General features: G+C 36.7%; 1 protein-coding gene across 17 annotated transcripts in view; it reads right to left on the bottom strand.

The window, feature by feature from the left end:
- NEK1 (NIMA related kinase 1) overlaps positions 1-17,726 on the bottom strand; it is a 295,240-nt gene that overhangs the window by 124,133 nt on the left and 153,381 nt on the right. For 10 of the 17 annotated variants that reach the window (XM_077144462.1, XM_077144465.1, XM_077144468.1 and 7 more), the window contains 4 exons: positions 14,097-14,180; positions 13,577-13,660; positions 12,643-12,720; positions 11,610-11,705 (listed from right to left, as the gene is read on the bottom strand). In XM_077144462.1, coding sequence (XP_077000577.1) covers positions 11,610-11,705; positions 12,643-12,720; positions 13,577-13,660; positions 14,097-14,180 — 342 coding nt within the window. Of the gene's footprint in view, positions 1-9,751; positions 9,951-9,978; positions 10,304-11,609; positions 11,706-12,642; positions 12,721-13,576; positions 13,661-14,096; positions 14,181-17,726 lie in introns of those variants that run through there. The other 7 variants (XM_077144466.1, XM_077144471.1, XM_077144472.1 and 4 more) reach the window with 3 other exon arrangements.

The following is a 17,726-nucleotide window of genomic DNA, read 5'->3' as shown; positions in this document are numbered from 1 at the left end:
CACTACGGTAACTTTCCAGAAACCTACAACCTCCAGATGGGTCCCTGGTCCAGATAAGTCCTGACACCTAGCCCAGCCTCTCCAGAACATCATCTCCCTACCCCATATTAGTGACAGACCCTTTCAATATAAAAAATTTAGAAGTGCCATAGCCCAAACAACCCCAAAGAGAGGTATGGAAAGATCAAAGGTGATGGTGGAATTATACACAGAAGACAGGACTTAACAAATGAATATGAAAGCTGAATCATTAAATTGATATCTTTTAGTCTCCAGTATTTTAGAGCAACTAGAAGTAAAAACCAAAAATTGTGAAATTATAACCTATGTCAGAGTCTGAAATATGTTCTGCAACTAATTGTGGTGCTGTGCTTGGAAATTAATAGTTTCTTTTGTATATATGTTATTGGTCACAAAAAAAAAAAAGAAGAAGGAAAAAAAGTCGATTGTGATGATAAAAAAGTATTTAAGCCTTCTAGTCTCCTATATTCTGGAGCAGCTAGAAGGTAAAATGTGAGAGGATGGTATGGTAGCCCATGACAAACTCTGGGATCTGTCCTGTAACCACTTTTTGAAGAGTGCTTTGAAATCTGTTGCTTTTTTATTTCTTTGCTCTGAATATATGTTATACTATACAATAAAAAAAGTTAAAAAAAAGTAGCAAGTTCTCTGCAATAGTGATTTTAAAAACTATCAGCAGCTAATTTCAGTTAAGAACAGAGGTCGAGACTTCCTGGAAGATGGCGGCTTAGTAAGACGCGCGGATCTTAGTTTCTTCTCCAGGACACCTACTAGGGGAGTAGAAACGATACAGAAAGCGCCCAAAGCCACAACAGAGATAAAAAAGACAGCGTACCCCATCCTGGAACGGCTGGCTGGCTGAGAGAAGCAGCTCGGGTGAGATCGCCGAGGCGCGCGGGCCTTACCGGGCGGGCTGGCAAGCGGCCGGAGTTACTCCCTTCCCCCTTCCTGGGCCGGCTGGGAGAATTGGAGAGGCGGTCCCCTGAAACAAAGACGGCTGGCGCCCACACCACGCGCAGCCCCCGGACCAACTGAGAGAATTGGATCGGAAACCCCCAGGCCGCGGAGAACGGTGACGGGTGGGGGAGGCCCGTTCCAAACCCGTGACTCCCGGGGAACGTGCACTCTCTCGGGCGGGCCGCTGCCGCTGGCGCCCTCCCGCCACGCTTGTTGCCCAGGGCCGACTAGGAAATTCGGACGGGCTCTTTCCCTGGCTGCGGCGACCAGCAACCCTCCCTGCGTTCGGACCCCGGGCCGGCTCAAGCCGTTTCGGCTAGCGAACCCCCAGGACGGCGAGAGTTTTCCAAAGTTTAAGGTCCCACAGCACCTTTTACTGGTGGGACCCGCAGACAAACGGGTGCCACGAGCGCCACCTACTGGGCAGGATAAGAAAAACAGAACACAGAGATTTCACAGAAAAATATTACAACCTTGCTGGGCCCAACACCAAGAGAAATCTGAATAAATGCCCAGACGCCAGCAGCAGAAGATAACTGTCCACGCTCAAAAGATTGAGAATATGGCTCAGTCAAAGGAACAAACCAATAGCTCAAATGAGACACAAGAGCTGAGACAACTAATGCTGAATATACGAACAGAAATGGAAAACCTCTTCAAAATGAAATCGATAAATTGAGGGAGGACATGAAGAGGACATGGGCTGAACATAAAGAAGAAATAGAAAAACTGAAAAAACAAATCGCAGAACTTATGGAAGTGAAGGATAAAGTAGCAAACATAGAAAAAATAATGGATAGCTACAATGATAGATTTAAAGAGACAGAAGATAGAATTAGTGATTTGGAGGATGGAACATCTGAATTCCAAAAAGAAACAGAAACTATAGGGAAAAGAATGGAAAAATTTGAACAGGGTATCAGGGAACTCAAGGACAATATGAAGCGCACAAATATACGTGTTGTGGGTGTCCCAGAAGGAGAAGAGAAGGGAAAAGGAGGAGAAAAACTAATGGAAGAAATTATCACTGAAAATTTCCCAACTCTTATGAAAGACCTAAATTTACAGATCCAAGAAGTGCAGCGCACCCCAAAGAGATTAGACCCAAATAGGCGTTCTCCAAGACACTTACTAGTTAGAATGTCAGAGGTCAAAGAGAAAGAGAAGATCTTGAAAGCAGCAAGAGAAAAACAATCCATTACATACAAGGGAAACCCAATAAGATTTTGTGTAGATTTCTCAGCAGAAACCATGGAAGCTAGAAGACAGTGGGATGATATATTTAAAATACTAAAAGAGAAAAACTGCCAACCAAGACTCCTATATCCAGCAAAATTATCCTTCAAAAATGAGGGAGAAATTAAAACATTCTCAGACAAAAAGTCACTGAAAGAATTTGTGACCAAGAGACCAGCTCTGCAAGAAATATTAAAGGGAGCACTAGAGTCAGATACAAAAAGACAGAAGAGAGAGATATGGAAAAGAGTGTAGAAAGAAGGAAAATCAGATATGATATATATAATACAAAAGGCAAAATGTTAGAGGAAAATATTATCCAAACAGTAATAACACTAAATGTCAATGGACTGAATTCCCCAATCAAAAGACATAGATTGGCAGAATGGATTAAAAAACAGGATACTTCTATATGCTGTCTACAGGAAACACATCTTAGACCCAAAGATAAACATAGGTTGAAAGTGAAAGGTTGGGAAAAGATATTTCATGCAAATAACAACCAGAAAAGAGCAGGAGTGGCTATACTAATATCCAACAAATTAGACTTCAAATGTAAAACAGTTAAAAGAGACAAAGAAGGACACTATATACTAATAAAAGGAACAATTAAACAAGAAGACATAACAATCATAAATATTTACGCACCGAATCAGAATGCCCCAAAATACGTGAGGAATATACTGCAAACATTGAAAAGGGAAATAGACTCATATACCATAATAGTTGGAGACTTCAACTCACCACTCTCATCAAGGGACAGAACATCTAGACAGAGGATCAACAAAGAAATAGAGAATCTGAATATTACTATAAATGAACTAGACTTAATAGACATTTATAGGACATTACATCCCACAACAGCAGGATACACCTTTTTCTCAAGTGCTCATGGATCATTCTCAAAGATAGACCATATGCTGGGTCACAAAGCAAGTCTTAACAAATTTAAAAAGATTGAAATCTTACACAACACTTTCTCGGACCATAAAGGAATGATGTTGGAAATCAATAATAGGCAGAGTGCCAGAAAATTCACAAATACGTGGAGGCTCAACAACACACTCCTAAACAACGAGTGGGTCAAAGAAGAAATTGCAAGGGAAATTAGCAAATACCTCGAGGCGAATGAAAATGAAAACACAACATATCAAAACTTATGGGACGCAGCAAAGGCAGTGCTAAGAGGGAAATTTATTGCTCTAAATGCCTATATCAGAAAAGAAGAAAAGGCAAAAATTCAGGAATTAACTATCCATTTGGAAGAACTGGAGAAAGAACAGCAAGCTAACCCCAAAGCAAGCAAAAGGAAAGAAATAACAAAGATTAGAGCACAAATAAATGAAATTGAAAACATGAAAACAATAGAGAATATCAATAAGGCCAGAAGTTGGTTCTATGAGAAAATCAATAAGATTGATGGGCCCTTAGCAAGATTGACAAAAAGAAGAAGAGAGAGGATGCAAATAAATAAGATCAGAAATGGAAGAGGAGACATAACTACTGACCTCACAGAAATAAAGGAGGTAATAACAGGATACTATGAACAACTTTACGCTAATAAATACAACAATTTAGAGGAAATGGACGGGTTCCTGGAAAGACATGAACAACCAACTTTGACTCAAGAAGACATAGATGACCTCAACAAACCAATCACAAGTAAAGAAATTGAATTAGTCATTCAAAAGCTTCCTAAAAAGAAAAGTCCAGGACCAGATGGCTTCACATGTGAATTCTACCAAACGTTCCAGAAAGAATTAGTACCAATTCTCTTCAAACTCTTCAAAAAAATCGAAGTGGAGGGAAAACTACCTAATTCATTCTATGAAGCCAACATCACCCTCATACCAAAACCAGGCAAAGATATTACAAAAAAAGAAAACTACAGACCAATCTCTCTAATGAATACAGATGCAAAAATCCTCAATAAAATTCTAGCAAATCGTATCCAACAGCACATTAAAAGAATTATACATCATGACCAAGTAGGATTCATCCCAGGTATGCAAGGATGGTTCAACATAAGAAAATCAATTAATGTAATACACCATATCAACAAATCAAAGCAGAAAAATCACATGATCATCTCAATTGATGCAGAGAAGGCATTCGACAAGATTCAACATCCTTTCCTGTTGAAAACACTTCAAAAGATAGGAATACAAGGGAACTTCCTTAAAATGATAGAGGGAATATATGAAAAACCCACAGCTAATATCATCCTCAATGGGGAAAAACTGAAAACTTTCCCCCTAAGATCAGGAACAAGACAAGGATGTCCACTATCACCACTATTATTCAACATTGTGTTGGAGGTTCTAGCCAGAGCAATTAGACAAGAAAAAGAAATACAAGGCATCAAAATTGGAAAGGAAGAAGTAAAACTATCACTGTTTGCAGACGATATGATACTATACGTCGAAAACCCGGAAAAATCCACAACAAAACTACTAGAGCTAATAAATGAGTACAGCAAAGTAGCAGGTTACAAGATCAACATTCAAAAATCTGTAGCATTTCTATACACTAGTAATGAACAAGCTGAGGGGGAAATCAAGAAACGAATCCCATTTACAATTGCAACTAAAAGAATAAAATACCTAGGAATAAATTTAACTAAAGAGACAAAAAACCTATATAAAGAAAACTACAAAAAACTGCTAAAAGAAATCACAGAAGACCTAAATAGATGGAAGGGCATACCGTGTTCATGGATTGGAAGACTAAATATAGTTAAGATGTCAATCCTACCTAAATTGATTTACAGATTCAATGCAATACCAATCAAAATCCCAACAACTTATTTTTCAGAAATAGAAAAACCAATAAGCAAATTTATCTGGAAGGGCAGGGTGCTCCGAATTGCTAAAAACATCTTGAGGAAAAAAAACGAAGCTGGAGGTCTCGCGCTGCCTGACTTTAAGGCATATTATGAAGCCACAGTGGTCAAAACAGCATGGTATTGGCATAAAGATAGATATATCGACCAATGGAATCGAATAGAGTGCTCAGATATAGACCCTCTCATCTATGGACATTTGATCTTTGATAAGGCAGTCAAGCCAACTCACCTGGGACAGAGCAGTCTCTTCAATAAATGGTGCCTAGAGAACTGGATCTCCATATGCAAAAGAATGAAAGAAGACCCATCTCTCACACCCTATACAAAAGTTAACTCAAAATGGATCAAAGATCTAAACATTAGGTCTAAGACCATAAAACAGTTAGAGGAAAATGTTGGGAGATATCTTATGGATCTTACAACTGGAGGCGGTTTTATGGACCTTAAACCTAAAGCAAGAGCACTGAAGAAGGAAATAAATAAATGGGAACTCCTCAAAATTAAACACTTTTGTGCATCAAAGAACTTCATCAAGAAAGTAGAAAGACAGCCTTCACAATGGGAGACAATATTTGGAAATGATATATCAGATAAAGGTCTAGTATCCAGAATTTATAAAGAGATTGTTCAACTCAACAACAAAAAGACAGCGAACCCAATTACAAAATGGGAAAAAGACTTGAACAGACACCTCTCAGAAGAGGAAATACGGATGGCCAAGAGGCACATGAAGAGATGCTCAATGTCCCTGGCCATTAGAGAAATGCAAATCAAAACCACAATGAGGGCGGGCCGCGGTGGCTCAGCGGGCAAAGTGCTTGCCTGCTACGCCGGAGGACTTCGGTTCGATTCCCGGCCCCAGCCCATGTAACGAAAACGGAGAAACAAAATACAATAAAACAAGAAAATGTTTAAAAGATGTTTCCCTTTCTTCCTCTCTTCCTTCCTTCTATCCTTCCTTCCTTCTCTCTGTCTTTCCTTTAAAAAAAAAAAAAAAAAAAAAAAACCACAATGAGATATCATCTCACACCCACCAGAATGGCCATTATCAACAAAACAGAAAATGACAAATGCTGGAGAGGATGCGGAGAAAGAGGCACACTTATCCACTGTTGGTGGGAATGTCAAAGGGTGCAACCACTGTGGAAGGCAGTTTGGCGGTTCCTCAAAAAGCTGAATATAGAACTGCCATACGACCCAGCAATACCATTGCTAGGTATCTACTCAAAGGACTTAAGGGCAAAGACACAAACGGACATTTGCACACCAATGTTTATAGCAGCATTATTTACAATTGCAAAGAGATGGAAACTGCCAAAATCTCCATCAACAGAAGAGTGGCTAAACAAACTGTGGTATATACATACGATGGAATATTATGCAGCTTTAAGACAAGATAAATTTATGAAGCATGTAATAACATGGATGGACCTAGAGAATATTATGCTGAGTGAATCCAGCCAAAAAGTAAAGGACAAATACTGTATGGTCCCACTGATGTGAACGGACATTCGAGAATAAACTTGAAATATGTCATTGGTAACAGAGTTCAGCAGGAGTTAGAAACAGGGTAAGACAATGGGTAATTGAAGCTGAAGGGATACAGACTGTGCAACAGGACTAGATACAAAAACTCAAAAATGGACAGCACAATAATACCTAATTGTAAAGTAATCATGTTAAAACACTGAATGAAGCTGCATCTGAGCTATAGGTTTTTGTTTTGTTTTGTGTTGTTTTGTTTTGATTTTACTATTATTACTTTTATTTTTTTCTCTATATTAACATTCTATATCTTTTTCGGTTATGTTGCTAGTTCTTCTAAACCAATGCAAATGTACTAAGAAATGATGATCATGCATCTATGTGATGATGTTAAGAATTAATGATTGCATGTGTAGAATGGTATGATCTCTAAATGTTGGGTTAATTTCTTTTTTTCCGTTAATTAAAAAAAAAAAAAAAAAAAGAGAAGGGATAATTGGAGATGAAGGGATACAGACTGTACAACGGGACTGGATATAAAAACTCAGAAATGGACAGCACAATACTACTCAATTGTAATGCAATTATGTTAAAACACTGAATGAAGCTGCATGTGAGGTATAGGTTTTTTGTTTTTGTTTTTTTTCTTTCTATTATTGTTTTAATTCTTATTCTGTTGTCTTTTTATTTCTTTTTCTAAATGGATGCAAATGTACTAAGAAATGATGAATATGCAACTATGTGATGTTATTAAGAATTACTGATTGTACATGTAGATTGGAATGATTTCTAATTGTTTTGTTAATTCTTTTTTTAATTAATAAAAAAAAAAGTGAAAAAAAAAAAAAAAAAAAAGAACAGAGGTCATCAGAAGATAGAAATAGGGTAGATACTGGGTAACTAGAACTGAAGGGATAAAGATTGTGCAATGGGACTAATTGTACAAATTCAGAAATGGATAGCACGATATTACCTAACTGTAATACAATAAAGTTAGAACACTGAATGAAGCTGAATGTGAGAATGATAGAGGGAGGAGGCCTGCGGGCACAAATGAAATCGAAAGAAAGATACATTTTTAAGATTGAGATAGTATAATCAAGGAATGCCTAGAGCGTAAAATGATAGTGACTAAACGTACAAATTTAAAAATGTATGCATGATGAAGAACAAAGGAATGTCAATAAAGCAGGGTGTTGAAAATAGATGGCAATTAATATTTTAAAACTTTAACTTATGTGTGAGTCTAAAGCAAAAAAAAATGTTTATTTGGTACAAAATTTATATTTTGACTAGTGCAGTTCCTAATACAAATTATATAATATAACAGCTTAATTGAACACCATAAGTACATGGAACCTTGAGTAGGGCATGAGATTTATAGGTTTGTCCAGAGTGATGTCCCAAGAAATCCCAGAGTCATTTGAACAGTGGATAAAAAAGTATTTGCAAAGTCCACTTGGGGGAATGGTGAGAAAGGGGGAAAATTCAACTTCCCCAAGTAGAGAATTCTTGATATTCTCGTAAGCAGTGGGGACACCCAAAGCAATAGGCTGAGTCCCCAGTCTTGGGATTTGTTCATATAAACTTAACCCCACAAAGGATAGGCTAAGCCTACTTAAAATTAGGCCTAAGAGTTACCCACAAGAGAACCTCTTTAGTTGCTCAGATGTGGCCTCTCTCTCTCAGCCAACATGAGAAGCAAACTCACCGCCTTCCCCCTCTCTATGTGGGACATGACTCCCAGGGGTGTGGACCTTTCTGGCACATGGGACAGAAACCCTAGAATGAGCTGGGACTTAGCATCAAGGAATTGAGAAAACCTTTTTGATCGAAAGGGGAAAGAGAGAAATGAGACAAAATAAAGCATCAATGGCTGAGAGATTCCAAACAGAGTCTAGTGATTATCCTGGAGGTTGCTCTTACACATTAAATAGATATACACCTTAGCCAAGATGCAATGGAGAGGCTGGAGCGAACTGCCTGAAAATGTAGAGCTGTGTTCCAGTAGCCATGTTTTTTGAAGATGATTGTATAATGATATAGCTTTTGCAATGTGACTGTGTGATTGTGAAAACCTTGTGTCTGATGTTTCCTCTTATCTACCTTATGGACAGATGAGTAAAACATGGATTAAAATAAATAAATAATAGGGGAAACAAATGTTAAAATTATTAAAAAAAATTATCCAGCAGTAAATTCCAGACACTTCTTAAAATTCACCCCTAAAAACCTGTTCTAAAAAAAAAAACTAAGCATAAACATATAGCAATAGATAATTCTAATTCATTTTCGTTGGTAAACAGATGAACGTGCAGATGAATTAAGGGTGTTGAATTCTAGCAGCTAAACCGGTTTTAGGTGTTTTTCCCACACAAAAGCAAGGAAGTGAGCAGAGTCTCTGTGCAGTGCTATTACTAAATAAGTCAGCTCTTCTTTCAGTATCACCAGGTAGGTACTGCTATACTCAGGAACATTCTGAGTAAATCTTAATTTGTTTTTAGATAAAAATCAAGAGTGCTCATCAATGATGAGACATTTAGGCCAGCTGAAACGGAAAAACTGAATATTAACTAAGCATGTGAGTGATCCTTGAAACAATTCTAAGAGCAGTGTTAGTTAAGGGGGAAGAAAAATGAAAATAGACAGTTCACCTCAGGAAATAACAGCAATGCAAAACAAAAGTAAAAAATACGTCATGCCAAACATATAGAAGTTTCTACAAAATTAAATTCTCAGGCACAGATACTGTCAAATTTGGATGGACAATCTTCCAACCACCTCATTAAAAACAGGGAACTTTATCCCTCCTCTGAAATGTTTTCTTTTTTTATCTTGGAAAGCAGTTCCTGTTATCTTGGAGAGCAGTTCCTCATACGTGATGCCCAGGAGCACTGCTCTCACCCTCTCCTCCCTGCATTTGCATCTGCATCTGCACCTGCACTCTTGCAGTCATCTTCTGTATACCACAAAGCTCAGCTTCCTTTTCTAGTAAGACCCGGTCTTGATTTGCATCCTCATTCTCTACTTTCCTGTGGCTCCTCTTGAGCCTTTGGAATAGAATTTCTCCCAGTGGAGGTCCTGGGTCACCGCCTGTGGCTCCTGCATGTGGGTGACGAGCATTGCCCTCACTTTCAGGAAGTCACCGTGCTCTGGGTTTCCCACCTCGAGGACTCCCCAAGGAAGAGCAGCCTCTAACCTTCTTACCTTTGGCTTCAATCAATGATTGGATCCAACCACAGAAAACGGAATGCTGACCTTGAGAAATCTAGTTTGCACTTTAAAATCCTCATCTTCATCTGACTCTGCATCAGGTAAGAGACAGATTTTGATATTACGTTCTTCAGTTTCATCCAGAATCCTCCTCTTGAGCCGCTCCTGCTCTTTCAGGGTCAGCCTGTCGGCCCTGGCAATGACAGGGACAACGTTGACCTTGTTGTGTACTGCCTTCATGAATGCCACATCTAAGGGCTTACGGCCATGTTCAACAGGTAAAATAAAGTAAAAACAGCAATGCACTTGATTATCTATGATGTGACGTCAATTCAACCCATTCTCACCATGCAGGTACCGTTCAAATTGTTCATGCATGTGAGATAACGGTCTTAAAACAGTCCCTGCAGTTGATGGCGTCACCACAGCTGGGTGTGTCCACCATGGTCTGGCGCAGCTTGACTCCTTGCTCTTTGATCTCAACTGCTGAAGCTTCAATTTGGACAGTTCTTTCCACTTTCTCTGCTGTTCCAGATATGATTCTTTCTGGGTAGAGATCAGTCAAGAAAAGGCTGCTTATGAGAGTTGATTTTCCTAGACCCGATTCACTGACCACGAGTAGTGTGAACTCAAAACCTTTTTTAATGGATTTTAGGTGCATTTGATTAGCAAGATTTGCAAATCCAACACAGCCAGGAGTTTCTGGATTCACAAACTGAGTTGGCTGCTGCTTGGCCATTTTTAGTGAAGTTCCGCCAATCACCGGCCACTGAAGACCAGGCGCTCCACTAGCACATATTTCTATAATGAGCAGTTTCTAAACTGAAGAATAGTTATCACGATTATCATGACTAGTTTTTACTGTTAGTCACATGCTTGAAAATGCTGATAATTAACAGAAAACTGGTAAATATTGGTAAAAAGGAAAACTCACTGGATAAGAGATGAGCAAAACCCAACAATTTCCACAAATATCAGCACCTATCCTGTTAGAAAAAGTAATTCCTTTAAAAACAGAACTGGAACTGTGATCTAGAATCAACCTTAACAGGAAACACAACAGATATATATATATATATATATAAATAAACTATCAAAACCGTGTAAGAGATGTACAAGAAACTATGAGTAAATGCAGAAATTTAACATGTTCCTGGATGAAGACTAATTATAATAAACATTTAAAAATTCCTTTCAAGTTAATTTACAGGCTTAACATAATGCCAATCTAAATACCAACAGGATGTTTTAAAAACAGAGAACAAAAATTAGCCTAAAATTTATCTAGTAAAGAAAAAAGAAAGCAAAAAACTACAGAAAACAAATGTAAAAAAGAGGAGTAAAGGAGAAGTGGGGAAAGAACTCTACCAGAAATTAAAACGTGCTCTAAACCCACAATCACTAACATGAAATGTGCTGCTGGCAGAATGGAGTGTCCAGAAAAGACACAGCCTGATACGGAAATGCTGGAGATTCTTTCTTCAGTACATGCAAGAATTTAGTAAGTCTTAATAGTAGTGTTTCAAGTATGTGGAGGAAAGAAGCTGGAGTCACTAAATGATGCTGAGACTGAGATCAGCACTTGGCAATAAATAAAATAAATATATGAATAAATAAGTAGATAAATTGAGAGCTAGATGGACAGAAAGACTGATAAAATTAGGTTCTTCCCTCAAATGAAACCCCCAAATAATTTCCACATAAATTATCATTAAATATGAGAGAAAGTGAGATGGAGAGAGAAACAAAAGAACAGAAAAAAATTTACAAAATTATAATGCTGTTCAATTATCCAGCAAGATATATAAGAACATTAATATGATCAGAATTAATAATACGAGATATATCTTACATGCTCTTCCCACACTTTCTTTTCTCTCTCATATGCTTCCTTTCTCTTTCGCTCTAGTTGTTCTTTTAACACAGCAGCACGTGCATTTGCTTGGGCCTGAAAAAAAGAGTCAACAAAACTACTTATCAGAGAGTACAGTATAGAGTTTCTTTCAGTCTATAAAGACAAGATTTACTTATTAACCAAAAAAGAAGCATGTGTGTATGTGTGTATGTGTGTGCATGTGTTTCCAGAATAAGAACGTAAGCTCACCCTATATCTTCAGCACAAAGAATATAGGATTTGGCTCACAGAAGATGTTCGATAAATCCCTGTTGAATGAAAATAAATGCAGGGCATTTGTCGAAACCCATAAAACTTACACAACCCAAAGAATATACAACACAAAGAACAGGCAACAAAACCCTAATATGAACTATGGGCTTTAGGCAATACTAATCTGTTGATATTGGTTTATCAATTGTACAAATGTACCACATTAATGCAAATAATAGGGAAAACTGCATAGCAGAGGAGATATAAGTATATGGGAGCTCTGTATTTTCTGCTCTATCTTCCTATAAACCTGCTCTAAAAAACAAAGTCTGTTAATTAAAGCAAAAAACAAATCTTCAGAAAAATCTAAACAAATAAATGCAGCTACATTTTAATGGAAATAAAAATTTAAAACAATAATTATTATACATGGACTTCATTTCTTTTATTGTCACAAACCTGGCAATAATAAAATTTTCATTTATTTTTTTCCTTTTTAAGTTATCCATATGAGAGTTTCATGTATTTATCCTGTGGTTTCATTTAATTTCTCTTCTAAATATATAAGTAAATGATACATAATGTATTAATAATAACAATAATAAATAATAAATTAAACGAAACATGCTATTTTTCAGAAATCAAAAAATGAGGGATAGAAGAGAAAGAAATGAAGTCAAATGAACAAAGTAATTTAACTATGCCCGAGTAAGAACACAAATCTGTACCTTAGGTTTCAATTTTCTCTAAGAAAACCCATATTGTTTCTACTCAATACCTTAAGTGCTTCAATTTTTTTGCGTCTGGTGTCAGCCTCTTCACTCTCTTCTTGTCCTTCAATACTATCAGCTTCTTTCTATTCAAAGTAAGTAGATAAGCAAAACATTTAGGACAGAATCTTCAAATTCAGTGCAGAGATCCGTGGGGAATAATATAAACAGACATTTTAAATGTAAAATGGGCCATCATCAATGTTGTTAATTTTGCCTCAACTGAACTCTCAGCAACTATGAACACTTACAGGCAACGGAAAAAATTTAAAAAGAAAATAGCATAAAATGTACTTCGATCCTTCCATCAGTACTACTTAAAATTTCCTCCCGGAATTCTAGAAAAGCAAAAAAAGTCTTATCACTTATAAATAATATAAATTAGATTTACTTTAACCCTATGTTAAGTTTTCTCTACTCTCAATTTTAATGTCTTCATTAGTTTTTATTTTTGAGTTAGTAATGCAAGTATTTTTAAAAATGTCACCTAATTACTTTTGTTTGTTTGCATCCTGTATAGCTGGGGTCACATTTCATTCTTTTTCATGTGAGTATCCTATTATTGCAACATTATTTGAATTTTTGTTTGTTTTTTTCTTTGTTTGTTTTTGGGCAGTACATGGGCTAGGAATCGAACCCAGGTCTCTTGCACGGCAGGCAAGAATTCTAACCACTGAACTACCCTCAGCACCATCTCTCTTTATCCAATTACTTTTTGTGTGTGGGTGCTATATGGCTAAGTCACATTTCATTATTTTTCCATGTGAATATCCCATTATTGTAGAATCATTTGTTGAATCTGTATATTGTTTGTTTTTTGGGAAGTACATGGATCGGGAATTGAACCCAGGTCTCCCACATGGCAGGCAAGAATTCTACCACTGAACTACCCTTGCACCCACTCTATCCAATTACTTTTTTTTTAATTTATTTTCAACATACCTTTTCACCACGAAGTTTGGCTTTAATCTGTAGACGCTCATTGAAATTCTGTAGTCTTATTTGTCTCAGCCTTGCCAGATAAACCTACACAGAGAAAAAAAAAACCCAGCAACTTAATTTAAAAGAAAAACTATTCACATTTTTACTGGTAAAAAAAAAACTCAATTTAAGAAAAAATGTTAATCTGAACACAAAAATAAAAGTTTTGAAATATGGTTAATGGAAATGAAATATTAGCTTTCACATGTTTAATTTCGATCAATTTATTTCTGAAAGGAAGTAAATTATAACTACAATTTTTTAATTTTATCAAAAGAAAAGAAATTCAACTGAGAATAACGAATAACAATTATGAAGCAAAATTATGACACACAGTTTGTCAGTCGAAATATATTAATAGGTATCAACAGACTTACAAAATCCTCAAATAATTGTTAAGAATTTAAACCATGCAAAGAAAGAAGGCAATCAACTCAAAAATGGCTATGTGACGGAGGTAAGCAAACATGCGGAAGCATACCTCTTCCTCTTTGTTTCTTGGCTTCCCTCCTCTTGAAGAGCTGGACCTGCCTCCATACATAGCTGCCAGGTTTTGCAGGATTCCCTGTTTATTATTTAATGTACGAAGTTTAAGAATGACTAAAGCTACATCATAATTTCATCTAGGAATATCCAGGTGCCAATTTATTTCTTTTGGCAATACTGATCATTTCTAGCTCATAAACCCTGATAACAAACTCTCGCATTTTCCTCCATCAGCTTAACAAATATATTCAGTAAGAAGAGAATGAAGCAATTAAACCTAAAACATAATTATTCAAAACACAAAACAATTACATTTTTATTAGCCATTTAAGTAAACTAAGATTTTAAAAACTGCCTTGGAGATTAGCTAAATTCCAAATCAAATTTTTCCTCCACAAAGGACCAATCCATTTCAATACACGTCTATGTACTAAAAATACACACAGGGCAGTACAACAGTGGTTCAGCGCCAAGAATTCTTGCCTGCTGAGCTGGAGACCTGGGTTCAATTCCCAGACCCTGCCCATGCAAAGGAAAACAACAACAACACACACACAAAATAATATATTTGTGCTCACTACTTCTGAATTGAGCAAATGTACTGTATATTAAAATGTAAATCAAACTCTTTGCATTCAGGCAGATTCTGTTGCTATACTGCAAATGATCATACCCAATCACAATGGATCCATTTTCTGAGCACAGTTTATTACAATCATGGAACCATTTCCTTACTACAAAGAATTAATAGTCTTCAAAAGAAGTATCAGATTGTAAATTATCCTTCTCTTCTTTCAGCACATAAGTATTCTTCAAGTTTCTCCTAATTTACAACATCCTCTCAGTTCCATTTCCCTGTCTACTGCTCTGATATTCTCTTGCTGAAAGTCCTTTTGTATTCATCATTTTCACTGGCTATAATTTCCACAATATTCCACTATAAAATACGTATTTCATAATTTACACATAAATTAAAAACCTCTCTTCTTCAGTATTTATAACAGCACTCTCTTGGGTTTTTCTAATCTCCAGTTTTATCCACAGATTCCTTTCTTTCTTGGAAAGAAATGTGAATATTCTCTGGAGTTTCTTTTTTGACCTCCTCCTTTTCTCATTCCCCAGGCTTTAACATGTGCTGCCAATTCCTGAATCTAAGGGAACACTGCAGCCCTTTGTCATGAACTAGACTTCAGTGTTTAACCAACATCGGGACAACCGCAATTTTACGTAACAAAGGTACCTCAAATAATCTATAAACATGACATTATCATTCCCTTTACCAAATGATCTTATTCCTATTTCACTTATTGATCACAATCGGCCACCCAAGTCAATAACCTGAGAATTATCTTTGTTTCCTCTCTCTCACCTGCCACATACAAATGACTGCTAAATTTCCAATTCTATCACTAGTAACTCTATAACTCATCCTTTTAGTTTTTGCCTTAACACAGGAGTTCTTCTTTTGACTCTCGAATTTCCCAAAGATCTAATTTATCGTCTGACCTCTAGTCTCCTATCTATCTTCCAGTATATGCTCTAAAATGCAGTCAGAGTAACCTTTCTGAAACTCTCTTTTACATCAGTTTACACTTAAATCTTTCATTGGTTCCCATTAACTTCAAAGTTTAATCCAAAATGGCAGGTAAGGCCATTTGTGATTTAGTCATCTTTAGCCTCTTCTCTGCCTCTGTTCGATCATATATGACAGATTCTACTCATTTGTGGACTTTGCCATGATTTCATCTATCTTGAAATGGCTAACTCTACTTGTTTTTCAAAACTTAAATCAAATAAATTCCCTCTGAAAAGCCTTGCCCAGCCTTTTCTCTTGAGTTAGGTGAGTCTCTTCTGACCTACAGCCTGTTCCTTATGAGGGCCTCTCGCAGTAGTAATCATCACATGGTACTGTCATGGTGGAAGGGCAGTCGGGTATGAGAAGTAAGAACATGCACTTTGGACTCAGGCCAGACCAGGTATTTGTCAGTGCCACATAAAAACTGTTGACCTTAAGCAAAGTTACTTAAATGAGCTCTAAGTCTGGGCATGATAATACCACCTACTTCATTGGGTGTGCCAGAACAAAAAGCATTATTTTATGAGCCTTTCCATGTTCCACCCTGATAGGAAACTTTGCCATTTAGTTTCTTCTCTTCTTCAAGGAGGTCCTGGCATTTTCTAATCGGTTTTTTAACTTTTGTAATACAAGGTCAGAGAGTGGGAGAACTGAAGGAAGATAGGAAATAGGCAGAGCTAGGCAAAGAGATGTAGGGTAAGTTCTGAAAAGACATGGGAATAGCTACAGAGTTACCAGGAGAATGGGCGGCAAAGAACTGAGTATTTTAAGGACAGCTATATAGACTATATCTTCCCCTCATGGTGTCTGAAAAAAATAAGTAAAGAATAGATTTTTTTTTTGAAGTTATTAAAAGAAACACTTTTAAGTTTGAAAGAACTATAGATTTACAAAAAGAAAAAGACATGTAGGTAGTGGGGGAGGAGCTCTTCACCCAGCCTCTCCCAAGTTTATCAGATCGCATAACTATAACATGCTATCAAAATCAGGTAAAAACCGAAGGGATTTCACCAGTTATAAATGCACACATTTGCACGTCTGTGTAACTATACAACTTCACCACGCATAGCTTCATGAAATTACCACTAAAAACCAAGAAATTTAACTGTACTACCACCATAAGATTTCATTGTTATAGTCACCTCTCTGTCAAATCCTAAAACACCTGTGAGTCACTGATCTGTTCTCCATCTCTATAACTTTACTAATTCATTAATGTCTTATACATGAAATCATACAGTTCACATTTTTTTGAGATTAACTGCTTTCACTAAGTAAATTTCCTTGAGGTCCACGTAAGTAGTTGCATACATTAGTAGTTCAATCTTTTTAATTGCTGGATATATCACAGTTTGTTCATCCATTCACCTACTGAAGGACATTTGGGTAGTTTCAAGTTTTTAGCTTTTATGAATACAGGTACTATGAAAACTTTTCTGGAATACATGCCCAAGAATGCAATAGCTGGGTCTTACAGTAAGTCTAGTTGTAGGTTTAAAAGGAATTACCAAACTGTCTTCCAGAGTGGCCTTATCACTTTCCATTCCCACCAGTAATGCATGTCCTTTTTCCACATCCACATCAGCATTTGGCTTCATTGCTATTTTGTAATCTTAGCCATTGTGAAAGGTGTGTAGTCATATTGCAATTGCGGTTTTCATTTGCATTTCTCTAATGTCTAATAATGATACTGAACATCTTTTCATGTGCTTACCATCTATACACCCTCCTGCATGAAATGTCTGGCATGTTGTTTGCCTTTTGTCTAACTGAGCTGTGTGAGTGTGTGTGTGTGTGTGAGTGTGTGTGTGTGTATGCTTAAATACTGAGTTTTGATGGTTCTTTACATGTTCTGGATACATGTGCTTTCTTGGATACTTTCTCCAAGTCTATAATTTGAAATTTCTTCCAATTAACTAAATCATTCACAGACCAAAGTTTTTAATTTGATGAAGTTCATTGTATCAGTTTTTCCTTAAATGGACAGTACTTTTATTTTTTTCAAACTTTTCTTCTAGAAGTTTTATAGATTTATGTTTTACATAAATG

Source organism: Tamandua tetradactyla, chromosome 26, assembly GCF_023851605.1.
Source record: "Tamandua tetradactyla isolate mTamTet1 chromosome 26, mTamTet1.pri, whole genome shotgun sequence".
Taxonomy (NCBI): domain Eukaryota; kingdom Metazoa; phylum Chordata; class Mammalia; order Pilosa; family Myrmecophagidae; genus Tamandua; species Tamandua tetradactyla.
This window is presented reverse-complemented; position numbering and strand designations above follow the sequence as displayed.